At 39.4% G+C, this 11,594-nt stretch overlaps 1 protein-coding gene and 1 long non-coding RNA gene across 2 annotated transcripts; one reads left to right on the top strand and one right to left on the bottom strand.

Annotated features, from left to right (window-relative positions):
* The first annotated feature begins 5,608 nt into the window (after positions 1–5,608).
* Positions 5,609–7,164, top strand: LOC149115411 (uncharacterized). Its single transcript, XR_016205808.1, has 2 exons — positions 5,609–5,848; positions 6,958–7,164. It is a non-coding gene; the product is annotated as an uncharacterized LOC149115411 (long non-coding RNA).
* Positions 7,165–7,553: 389 nt separating this feature from the next.
* Positions 7,554–8,155, bottom strand: LOC149115410 (uncharacterized). Its single transcript, XM_089285685.1, has 2 exons — positions 8,058–8,155; positions 7,554–8,004 (listed from the first exon to the last, which is right to left on the bottom strand). Exons 1-2 carry the CDS (start codon positions 8,153–8,155, stop codon positions 7,554–7,556), a joined length of 549 nt encoding a protein of 182 aa, XP_089141811.1.
* Positions 8,156–11,594: the final 3,439 nt, after the last annotated feature.

The raw sequence follows: 11,594 nt of genomic DNA, 5'->3' as shown, positions 1-11,594 counted from the left end.
GGATAGTTGTATCGGTCTGCTCAGTTCACATAACTGAGGACGCCTAACTGTGGCTGGAAAAGCAACGAGAAATAAAACTGAGAAACGTACGTTTTTGTCAAAATTTGCTATAATGGCTGTTTGCCAGTCAGTACCCTTGGTTCTGTTAAATTATTGGCGAAGGTTTGAAGAGCGGTTTCTTCATTAAAGCGACTGAACAACGTAACATTTGACCATCAATCAGTTTTGTGAAGACCGTTATTGATCGCGATAATAATAATAATAGTAATAATAATAATAATAATGATAAAAGAGTATAGCAATCACTCTCAAATTCACTCACACATTACTAACGTCCTATCGTAGACATATTACCCTTCCTCTAACTTTAAGGCCACTTTTTGCCTCAAATTTGAAAGGGATGTCACTTGAACCCATAAAAAGTGATGTAACTGTTTCCTTCACCCCAGAACACTGCAAATTCTTACCGGAATACACCTGAATCCACTTTGAGTGTCCCGCACTTCCGCGCGTATGAAAACCCACCCTATTGACAGAAAGCCTCAGTTAAACACACTATTCTCTTCTTCGCATGAGCGCAAAATTTACAGAAAGCTTTCCGCAGCCGGCGACTAAAGATAAAGAAAATAAAAGGATTAAGGGCACCACTAATGTTAGGAAGAATGTGAATAAATGTTATGTTTACGAATGGTATTATTCAAGTGAAACAAGTGGAACACCAAAATAAAGCCATCAGAATAACAAAGAATGGAAGCCAACAGCACATCAAAGCGCTGATAACAATGGCCAATGTTTTAGCAGCTCTGATTTCCCGAGTCAAGGTAAAGCGTTTGCTGGCAATGTCTCCTTGAGCAAGAGATGGAGACTCTGGTAACGTCCTGCGGTTTGAAGATTTCCAATGTTTCCAGGAGATGGCAAAAACATAAGAATATGATGCTCCAATGATGAATAAAGGAAAGAAGTGTATAAATGATATAAATGATATAGAATTATAATTGTATTTCATTTTATTTTATTTTATCTATTTACTTTTTCTTTCTAATATTTATTTCTCTCGAAGATATTAGCTGACAAGCTACTCTGTAAATTCGAGGTTAAATAAAGTATATGTATGTATGTATGTATGTATGTATGTATGTATGTATGTATGTATGTATGTATGTATGTATGTATGTATGTATGTATGTATGTATGTATGTATGTATGTATGTCGCAAATGTGTAATAGGTTGGATCGGGGGTCTTGCGGCATCCTAAAGGATTGTCGATAGCAAAAGCTGGAATGGTTGAACTTGTCCAGTTATTAAGTCCAAGTGAAGCTATAACGGCGCCATGAAACCAGATGTACATAAGCATCAACTGGCCTCCTCGCTGGGCTACAATTCAATGATATTTCAATGGATATCTTGTTGCTACAAACCGGTCAACTGATACCAGTGCCATGTTTCCAAAACAAGTGCAGCGGCATGCTAAGTCTGTCCAGATCCACAATGCGCTAGTGCTTTCATTCAAACACCAGTTTGTATTGTGTAAACTTTGACGGATTCGCATCGGAAGCGGGAAGAACGCAACCATTAAATCCGATAAAGCCAGCGACACGACGAGATAGTTTGAGAAACGATGAAGACGTTGATTGTGGTAAATTGAACAGCATATGGCAGTATTTCCAAGCACGGTAGCTACGGTTATGTATAATAAGAAAAACGTCTGTGCCATATACTCTGGCTTGGTGTTCTCGTAACAGATATTTGGTTCATCAATCTGACCATAGTTAATAGAGTTGGCAGAATTATCATTCGTGATCATTCACCATCAAATTAAAGAAAATCCTCAAACAAACTTGAAGATAAAATATTTCCTTGACTGAACCTGCTGTCAGTCTTCTTGGTCGATGTTTGAATTTTTCCCCATGCATGAGATGTAATTTACGACATGAAGCCCGCGCTAAAGGCTATGAGTCCTGTATACCTGGAATATCTCTCAGAAGCGTTTGGCTGCATTGCAGTGATCCTGTTTAGTATAACAACTACCAATTTAATGACTTAGATGGCAGCGAAACCAACAGATGCTTCAGCAGATAAGCTCATTCCCTTGTTAACATTGGAGTATTTTATAGCTAAATTGTCACCTTAAGGGTCTGAATCTTCGAACAGCAAACATTTAAGGCAAACAACTCATTCCAACTATATTAAAATTCACACTCTGTGTGAATATTATTTTTATTGCGGTCTTTGTTCCCGAAAAGTGAAATTTAATTCCATTTGTAAGGTGCCTTTTCTTTCTTGAAAAAAGGTATCGGGCGGTTAACGTTAGAAAAAGACAAATATTTTGCGTGATCTCAAAATTGCTGAGAACAGCCCAGATAATCTACAATCACAGAGTACCATATAACAAGGCTTCTTTATTTTCAGCAATCAAATTTGTCAAAGAGGTGTCAGATAAAATTAAAACGTTTATTAGTTTTGGTAGTTCGTATATTTGGAATGGTAAACTGATGTTGTTCTGAGTTATAAATTTCGTCTGTTATTCTGTGCCGATTAATATGCCACAGAATCGTTTCTTTAATATGAATTCTTTTTAAGGAAATCACATTGCCTATTTAGATAAATATTATTTTGCTACATGTATTCAAAAGTCGAAGTTGATCTTCAGCTGCCCACATTATGTAATCGCGCATGTATAGTCAATAAATTATGATGGCAAATTGTTATTGGCTATCCCGTTTAACGAAGAAATGGCATTTAACTTTCACTTTTATGAAATTTGGATTAGTTGAAAACTTCAGTCCTCGGGAACCAAAAGGAACTTAAACTAACAGCTGTCTATAGCAAACTGACCAACTCGGCCCTCACGTCCTCATACGTCGCTGTTTTTTTACCCTGACTTGGACCAGAAAAGAAAGCAATTTCGTCTGGCTAAAATGATAAGAAGAATACCTTAGTCAGTAGAACCAAACGAATATACCAAACACAACAGAAACACGGAAACTGCTTTCTATTTTAGTATTAGGTCACGTTCACACTCTTCGCCGGAGAAATTTGAAAACGCAACTTTATTTCTACCGTTAGGCCTACTGTATTCACTAGGGAGTTTAAGCAACGACGACGACGACGCCTAGTAAAAAATGAATTTACATTTTACAAACGAAATTCGCGATTGTCTAGATCTGTTAGGTACGCCAATGGCTCTAAAAACGTGCTTAAGCTAAATATGTAACGACGGCGTTCAGTTCCAAATGGAAATTCGAAAAATCAGCCGTCGTCGTCCACGTTCCGTAGACGGCGCAGAACTTGGTCATTTCACGTTCTTGTTTTGCAGAGGACGGCAAAGAAATGTACAAAGATTTATAACGCTCGTTTACAGCTATTACTCTGTTCATTAAACTTTTTGTTTGGTGACGTTCTCGTTGCCGTCGTCATCGTGGCTTTAAGTTTCCTAATTAGGGAGTTTACGAAACCACGACGCCCACGCCGAGGACAACGTCGTTTAAAAAATGAAGTTATATTTTACCTACGAATCTCGCGATACTCTTAAGTCATTTACTTTGTTTATCACTGTCAAAACTACCGCAGAACTAAATCAGGAACACAGCGATAAATTTGAAATAAAAATTTAAAAAACTAGCCGTCGTGGTTCACGTTCTCCAGACAACGCAAAATTTGGTCATTTCACGTTGTTGTTTTACAGAGGACGGCAAAGAAATGTACCAAGAATTATAACGCACCTGCACAGCCATTGTACTGCTCATTAATTCTGTTGTTCAGTGACGTTCCCATTGCCGTTGCCGTCGTGGTTTCGTAAATTCCCTAATGTCTTCACGAAAACGGAGTTTTTCGAAAACGACGACGTCACGATAGTGATGTGATTACGCTGCCCGAGTTTTCCTATAAATCCAAAATGACCGATGATTGTTACGTTCTTTCAAATTTCTCCGACGTAATATTGACGGAAAACATTTGATGCGTTTTCAGAGTGAAACTTTCCTTTTCAGTAATCATTCAGTACCAAGAGAAAATAATCGGAAAAAACAGAACTTGGTTCTGCTTTATGCGACGCCTGGCGTTTTCTTATAAGATCTCACAGTAGCCCAAATTCCGGGCCAAACTTTGAGTAACTGCCAAAATTTTGTCTAAAATCCTTTCCCCAAGCGGCCACATTATTTAAGAAATGGTTATACCCTCCAAGCCTTGACAAAATTTGCATGCGAGTAACATCCGTGATTGTACTGATGTAAGTTGTATGTTAATGCTGGTTTCAAAGTCTAAATAATCGAATGGAAGACAAAATGTTCCTGTAAGGAACAAATTTCGTAACGCAGAAGCTTTTATCGGTCCTCTTGTGTTCGCGGGCTATAAATCATATATATAAACATGGACGTGTATCATTTAGATTCTTCGTCTAATAAACCTCGCCGGCCTGAAGATTTCGAGCTCGAACAAGTATCAGTGTTTCACGAACAGCTCTAACCGTTCGAGCGGATGTGTTGTTTTTCAAAAACGAGTGCACAAGAAGTACAAAAGGTGGTGGGAAATTTCTACACCATTCTGCTATTGTCACATCCTATGCGACACATGGGGCCAAGGAACAATTAATAACCGTACTGCTTTTAATTTACACAGGAAGAGAGAGACTACATTTGCCCATTACTTCAGTTTAAATAAAGATTAACTATAAGTTTCTTTTGGCGTTAATTCTCGGTTCCATTTAGTCTATTAACGCAGGATAAATTTTTTTTCCTTTGGAGGCCGGTACCTAGACAATAACCTAACTTGTAGCATTTTAAAGTTCACTGATATTTGGACATAATTCCGGTATTTCGCTTCATTAGACTGTTTCCCTGAACTGAATCGAGTTTTATCCTTACAGTTCTACCTTTCTGAAACACGCAATGCAAATCCAGGTAAATTACGCCGCCGAGGCGGGCCTCAGTAATTAGAAAAAATGGCTTTTCCTATAATTAGCCGGCAGCCCACTCAGCCTAATTTATCTACTACATCAAGTGTCGAGAAATTATGTCAGAGTCACGCAAAAGACATTACTGAAGTCTTGTAAAATCCGGGTTCGAATATGCGATTCCTTCACCGGTCAGTTACGAACTTCTTTGGTAGAAAATGAGAGAAAAAAAGTGGTGACTAGAGAGAAGCTCAAGAGGTCGTGAGAAAGACTATCAGCAAATATTTGCATGCCGAAAATGTAGAGTTGTACGAAAAATGGTGATTTATTCCAGTTTAAGGGTTTTAAGTGTCCTTTGGGTTATTTTAATCCACTTTTCCAAAAGAAATTCCTAAAAATTGACAGCTCTGCGATTGTTAAATAAATGACCTTTTATGGGCGAATTGTCCTTTTTATTTTTTCGAAAATAGTAACAAAGCCAACAGATGTTCGGTGAAATGACTTAATAATTAGTATATTCCAGCTGCAATTAACTTGTGCACAATGATAATGCTTTTTCCTAATTAATAGACGGCATTCCTAATTAGTTGATATTGATCTCACCATGTTTGGTAAACTTTTCAAATTGAAAACAGCTGAAACTGCACATGAAATGTACTTTTATGTCACCAAAAATAATTATAATATACATCGAGAACCTTAAAAAGGAGATGTAAAAGCACAGTAGAGCAGTGACTCACCCCGACTCAGCCATGGACTGTACACACCCATGTGTCATATTTCTAATCGCTGTAACATTGGTTCTTTCTGGATCTGTTGTGCCAAGTGATGCTTCTTTTCGCAAAATTCCTGAAGGGAGAAGAGAGGCGAAACAGAAAATCTCTGGTAATGTCAGAGCGGCTTCTCCGCCGCGGTACAACAAACCCCCAGAAGGAAGAAGGAGGCATAGGGTTGAGGTAAAGACTTTGAAACAAGTTTATTTTATTCATTCCTTTTGGTTGAAATATGCTCTTATTTTAGCATGCTTCGGGCAAGTAATTAAGGTACAAAGTAGTTTACGATGTGAAGTTTATATGAAATAGTTCATATATGAACTGCGGTTGTAGATGAAAGTGAAGAATGATCATCGCAGTTAATTTTCCAATTTAAGCAATTGGAAAGAAGAACCCTGAAAAAAAATCAGGGCTTCAACGGGATTCGAACCCGTGACCTCCGCGATACCGGTGCGATGCTCTACCAACTGGGCTATGAAGCCACACATTGACCTCGCTCCCAATGTGTGGCTTCATAGCTCAGTTGGTAGAGCATCGCACCGGTATCGCGGAGGTCACGGGTTCGAATCCCGTTGAGGCCCTGATTTTTTTTTTTCAGGCTTCTTCTTTCCAATTGCTTAAATTGGAAAATTAACTGCGATGATCATTCTTCACTTTCATCTACAACCGCAGTTCAGATATGAACTATTTCATATAAACTTCACATCATTTCACTCCTCACGGGAAGATATGAACTCAACTAATTGACCTCGCTCCCAATGTGTGGCTTCATAGCTCAGTTGGTAGAGCATCGCACCGGTATCGCGGAGGTCACGGGTTCGAATCCCGTTGAAGCCCAGATTTTTTTTCAGGCTTCTTCTTTCCAATTGCTTAAATTGGAAAATTAACTGCGATGATCATTCTTCACTTTCAAAGTAGTTTACCCTGATTGATTCTTTTTAAAAGCAATAACTGTTATTGTTCTGAAGACATGGTTTCAATTGTTCGCAAACAGTGGAATAGTTTCCTTAATTTGGCGATATTTATCAGTATATTTAAGTATTCTTCTTAACCCCGTGGAAGAACTGAAGAGTAAGGCTGTTTAACTGTGGCTTTCCTAGTTTACCATGCTTTTCCATTTCAGTTGTCGGTTGTTTCGTAAAATGTTGTCTTTGGGCCGGGCCAACCATAGCCTGGGTCGGGAGGCCAGCTACAAACTTGAAGATGCGTCCAAAAGTCTGTGATTATAGGAGGAAAGTGAGTTTTTAATAGTTCGCTGAGTAATATATTTGCTATTCGTGAATTTTCTGTAGGAAACATTTGACGCTCGATCATCCCGGCTGAATAATCCTTGGCAATAATCAGAGCTAGAGCTCGAGGATGGCGAGAGGGACCTCAGAGAAGCACACGAACAAGCATTAGTCCTACTCTGAGTAACAGTGTGAGGATACAAAATAGTCATTAACAACCTTTCATCAAAATCAAATTAAACTAATCGAGAATAAAACATCTGCCAATTATCTTCATTGAACTTATAATATATCCGCATTAATTTTAATTATTTGTCTGCGGACGTCATCTGTTCCGAGAAGCGAACAGTTTTCCGAGGGCGAAGCTCAAGGAAAACTGTGAGCTTTGAGAAACAGATAACGTCCAAGGACAAATATCCGAGCATATTTTCGCACAAAATGGGGGCTATTGTGTTTATTATTCTTCAAATATTTTTCGCAACACGCGCGGTTTTAAAAACTGGGGAATATCACTCGGATATTCCCCCGGTTTTGGTAATATTCAGTCACGTGACGCGTTTAGACCAATCGCCTGCGAGTGAAAAATTTGATGAATTTTAAGAGATGATTATAGCCAACTCGGCGTAGCTATCTCACTCACTCACTCATGCCCCTTACGCCTAGGTGGCATGTAGGGCAGCAACGTACTCCCTCCACATCTGCCGGTCCCTTGCCATAAGCTTGATGCCTCCCCAGGTCTTCCCCATCTCTTTGATTTCTTTCTCCACTGTCCGTCGCCACGTGATCTTGGGGCGACCCCTATTGCGTTTCCCTTCTGGCGTCCAATGTAAAGCAGTTTTCGCAAAGGAAGCTTCTTGACGGGTGGCATGGCCAATCCACCTCCAGTGTCTCCTCATCAGGATGGTAGCCATTGGCTCAGTTCTACATCGTTCAAAGAGATCTTTATTTGAGATCATATTAGGCCAGAAGATGCGTAGGATACGCCGAAGACTCTTGGTGTGAAATGTGGAGAGTTTTGATAAATCCTTCTCTGTGAAGTGCCAACATTCTGAACCATACGGGAGAGTTATGAGGACACAGCTGTGATAGAGTTTCAGCTTGGTACGAGTACTGTAAGTGGAGGAGCACCATACCTTATTCATCATGTTGAGCGAGTTTCTGACCTTGTTGAGACGGCTTTAGATGTCCAGCTCAGTTCCTCCATCTCTACTGATGATGCGGCCGAGTTAGGTAAATCTGTCTTTGTAAAGAAGTTCTTCATTATCAATCTGGACTGGTCGTTTGTTGGTAGTATTCAGTGCCATAATTTCGGTCTTCTTGCTACTGATGTTGAGGCCAACTTGCTTTGCAAAGGTGTTAAGAGTAATTGCCACTAAAAATCAAAGAAATCGTGGGCACGGTCGAAAAATCGATTTTGCTCATAATTTGCCAGTTTGAAGGCCTAGGTAAGTAACTGAAGGAAATCAAGTTAGTTTTTTGAAATATCCAATATAACGGCAGAAATTCACGAAAAACGGTTATCGCACCGAAAGCTTAGATTTCACTTCGCGGTAATCCGAAATTTTACACTTTTCAGCTTTTTGCTACACAGTCGTTTACATCGCTGTGCAACGTTCTCAACTTTAAATGTATACATTGATTCTTCCTTAATCACAAGATAGTGATTATTTTTATTTCTTGTGTTTTCTGGCCGAACTGAGCCCCGATTAAGTAGACATACTCATCTAATTAATCAAAACTCAAAAGTTATGCAAATTCAGTGAGGAAAAAAGCTGACCGGTAGTGCTTCAAATCGTCTGATATTCTAGCAGAAGACAGTTCAGTCGATGAATTTTAGGCTTACGGATTCATTTTTGTGGGATCTACCAGCAATTTTGCATGAACGCCGATCAAAAATCGAGAAAATCGCAATTCAGCCCCTTTGAAATTTGCAATGTAACGCAACACGCTAGAATAGGTAAAAATCTTTTGTTGGCTTGAGACAAGACAATCAAAGCCTATTAATGTCTTTAACGTTTGAAACGCTTTAGAAATAATATTTCACTTAGAAATTGCCTGTAATAGCTAAAAAACACGAATAGAACCAAACTTAATCGCTCCCTAACTCTCCCTGTTTTGTGTCACGCATGATACACTTGGCCGACGCTACAATCTTGGAAATGACAATCTGTGGCGAAGGTCAAGTAATTTATGTAGCTTCGGGATAAGTGACGGAGTGTTTGAAGCGTTCAAAGTATTTGCCCACCCGTTGCTCTTAGATTCCCTTTGCGTTTAGATAACTCCTCCCAGAAGCAATTCGAATCTGCAGGAGCAAGGATATTCGGGACGGCTAAAACGCACTGTTCAGCTTTCTCAAATAACAACGCGTACTAGAGCTTTACACTGCAATCCACGGTGCTACTATGTAGCGAGTACGTGACGGACTTGGAAGATTCGTCAAATCTGTAGAAGATGATGGAGCTTTCTCCAGAACTCAACCTTCAATCGCTTTTTCAAATTATGCGATATTCAGTTATCAGTTTGCTTTCCTTTGCAGCTTCGTCCAGTACAAAAAGCCTACCTTTGCATTCAGCTCATTGATCGGGGTGGAAAAAGAGACGTCAGTATCAGTTTCATGATCAACTTGCAGGGCGAGAAAGGAAGAGAAAAGAGTTGAATTGCATTGATAACGCTGGGGTGGGGATGAGAGAAAACTCCTGATAAAAATTGCCTTGTTCACAAACCAAATTTGTCACGCCACGGTTGGTTTTCATTGCTATTTAGCACTGAAACATGAAGCATTTTTGTAGCCAATGACATGTCGGTATATCTTTAACCTACGTTGTGGTTTACACTTCTGAAAAAATTAGTGCTACCTACTCTTTATCATGCTTTATCATGTAGTCTTGTGGATCGTTTTATACCACCAACTACTGCCTCATTCAGTTGACGAGCCTTTCTTCGACCCTGGTTTAACAAGCTTTTCAGTTCAAATAAATTAACAAGAAATAATTCGAAAACACAAGTATCCTGTAAGATGTTGGATGTTGCAACAAGGTGGCCAAACGTAATTAAGCAAATTGCGTGTGTGCAACATTGGTGACATTCTTGCGCGCGTCAATTTTTTTTCCTTGCTTCTAGTCCAGTTCTGGCCCTTTCTCTGTCACGAAACGTCGGGAGAGAGCCGAGAGAGAGGAACCCTCCCTCCCGACGTTGCGTGACAAGGAGAGGGCCAGAACAGGACTACCTTACTTCTGGATAGTCATTGAGGGTGTGACCGTTAAAACTACGGAAATTATTTATTTATTATTCCTAAAGTATTTGCTTACCTCGACTTCCTTCAATGATGAAAACTTTTAGCACAAGGACTGGCGTGTTGCTTTTTATCAGGTCAGACTGATTTTAAAGTACAAGCCAGTAGCTGCAAGTCAAGGAGGAATATGTGTTGTTATCATTGAGGAGAGTTTCTGGTTCTCTGAGCCCACAGGGAAGAACTGTTCTGAATCTTCTAGTAAATTCACGGACTTAAATAAATTTCCATTTGCCGTGTGTGCAATTTCCACAGATCCTTGAGTGACATGAATCAACTTCTGGACTTGTACCTAATCAGGAGCCGGTCATGGGCTCCTGACCTAATCAATGAGATTGTCGATTCCAAGAAGTTTCTCGGTTTCTCGAAACGCACACATTCGCCAAAAATATTCTTCATGTATGTCTCAATGCGATAAAATCTGAAGGACTTTTAGTGGCTTTTGATATTCTTGTTACACTGTATGAGCGGTATGACCGTAACTGCGTGCCGGCACAAATTCCACCGTATTCCACTTTCGTGGGAATAGATAGCCTCCTACTTGCTGGCGACGGCATAAAGCTTGTAATCCCTAACATCGTTCCAATATGTATATACTATTGGGACCTTTTTTACTTCGTTCGGCAGGTTAACTGGGCAATCTTCTCTTGTTAATGCATGATTTCGCACATCAACAACAAAGATCTTGTTATTAAAATTTGACTCATTTTGAACGGTGAAAAAATGGTTTCAAATTTGTTTCCCTTGAAAAATCACTCGAGCGTGACACTGGGCAGCGAGAAGATGGAGAGTGCGATTTAAAAGTTTGGTGTTTCTTTTTCGCTTTTTTTTTAAACTCTTGTCGGCGATTTTTTTTGTAAGTTAAATACTACTTTTAAAGCTTTTCAAATGTAAAAGACCTTCATAGGCTTTGATTGTCCTGTCTCAAGCCAACAAAAATGGTCTTACCTATTTTAGCGTATTGCGTTACATTGCAAATTTCAAAGGGGCTGAATTGCAATTTTCTCGATTTTTGGTCGGCGTTCATGCAAAATTGCTAGTAGATCCCACAAAAATGAAACTGTAGGCCTACAATTCATTGGCTAAACTGTCTTCTGCTAGAATATCAGACAATTTGAAGCACTACCGGTCAACGTTTTTCCTCACTGAATTTGCATAACTTTTGAGTTTTGTTTTAATTAGAAAAGTATGTCTACTTAATCGGGGCTCAGTTCGGCCAGAAAACACAAGAAATAAAAACAATCACTATCTCTTGATTAAGGAAGAATCAATGTATACATTTCAAGTTGAGAACGTTGCACAGCGATGTAAACGACTGTTTAGCAAGAAGCTGAAAAGTGTAAAATTTCGGATTATCGCGAAGTGAAATCCAAGCTTTCGGTGCGATAACCGTTTTTCGTGAATTTCTGCC

This window comes from Orbicella faveolata, unplaced genomic scaffold, assembly GCF_042242905.1.
Source record: "Orbicella faveolata isolate gen_17 unplaced genomic scaffold, um_ofav_v1 contig_13, whole genome shotgun sequence".
Lineage (NCBI taxonomy): Eukaryota > Metazoa > Cnidaria > Anthozoa > Scleractinia > Merulinidae > Orbicella > Orbicella faveolata.
Note: the sequence above shows the minus strand (reverse complement) of the source record. Positions and strands in the feature narration are given on the sequence as shown.

What these genes read in the sequence shown, in the direction of transcription:
- LOC149115410 (XM_089285685.1), bottom strand. Translation starts at nt 8,155, where the DNA reads ATGAAGAACTTCTTTACAAAGACAGATTTACCTAACTCGGCCGCATCA. An exon ending in TCTAAAGCCGTCTCAACAAG is followed by an intron (nt 8,005 to 8,057) that starts GTCAGAAACTCG and finishes CTCCACTTACAG; the next exon opens with TACTCGTACCAAGCTGAAAC.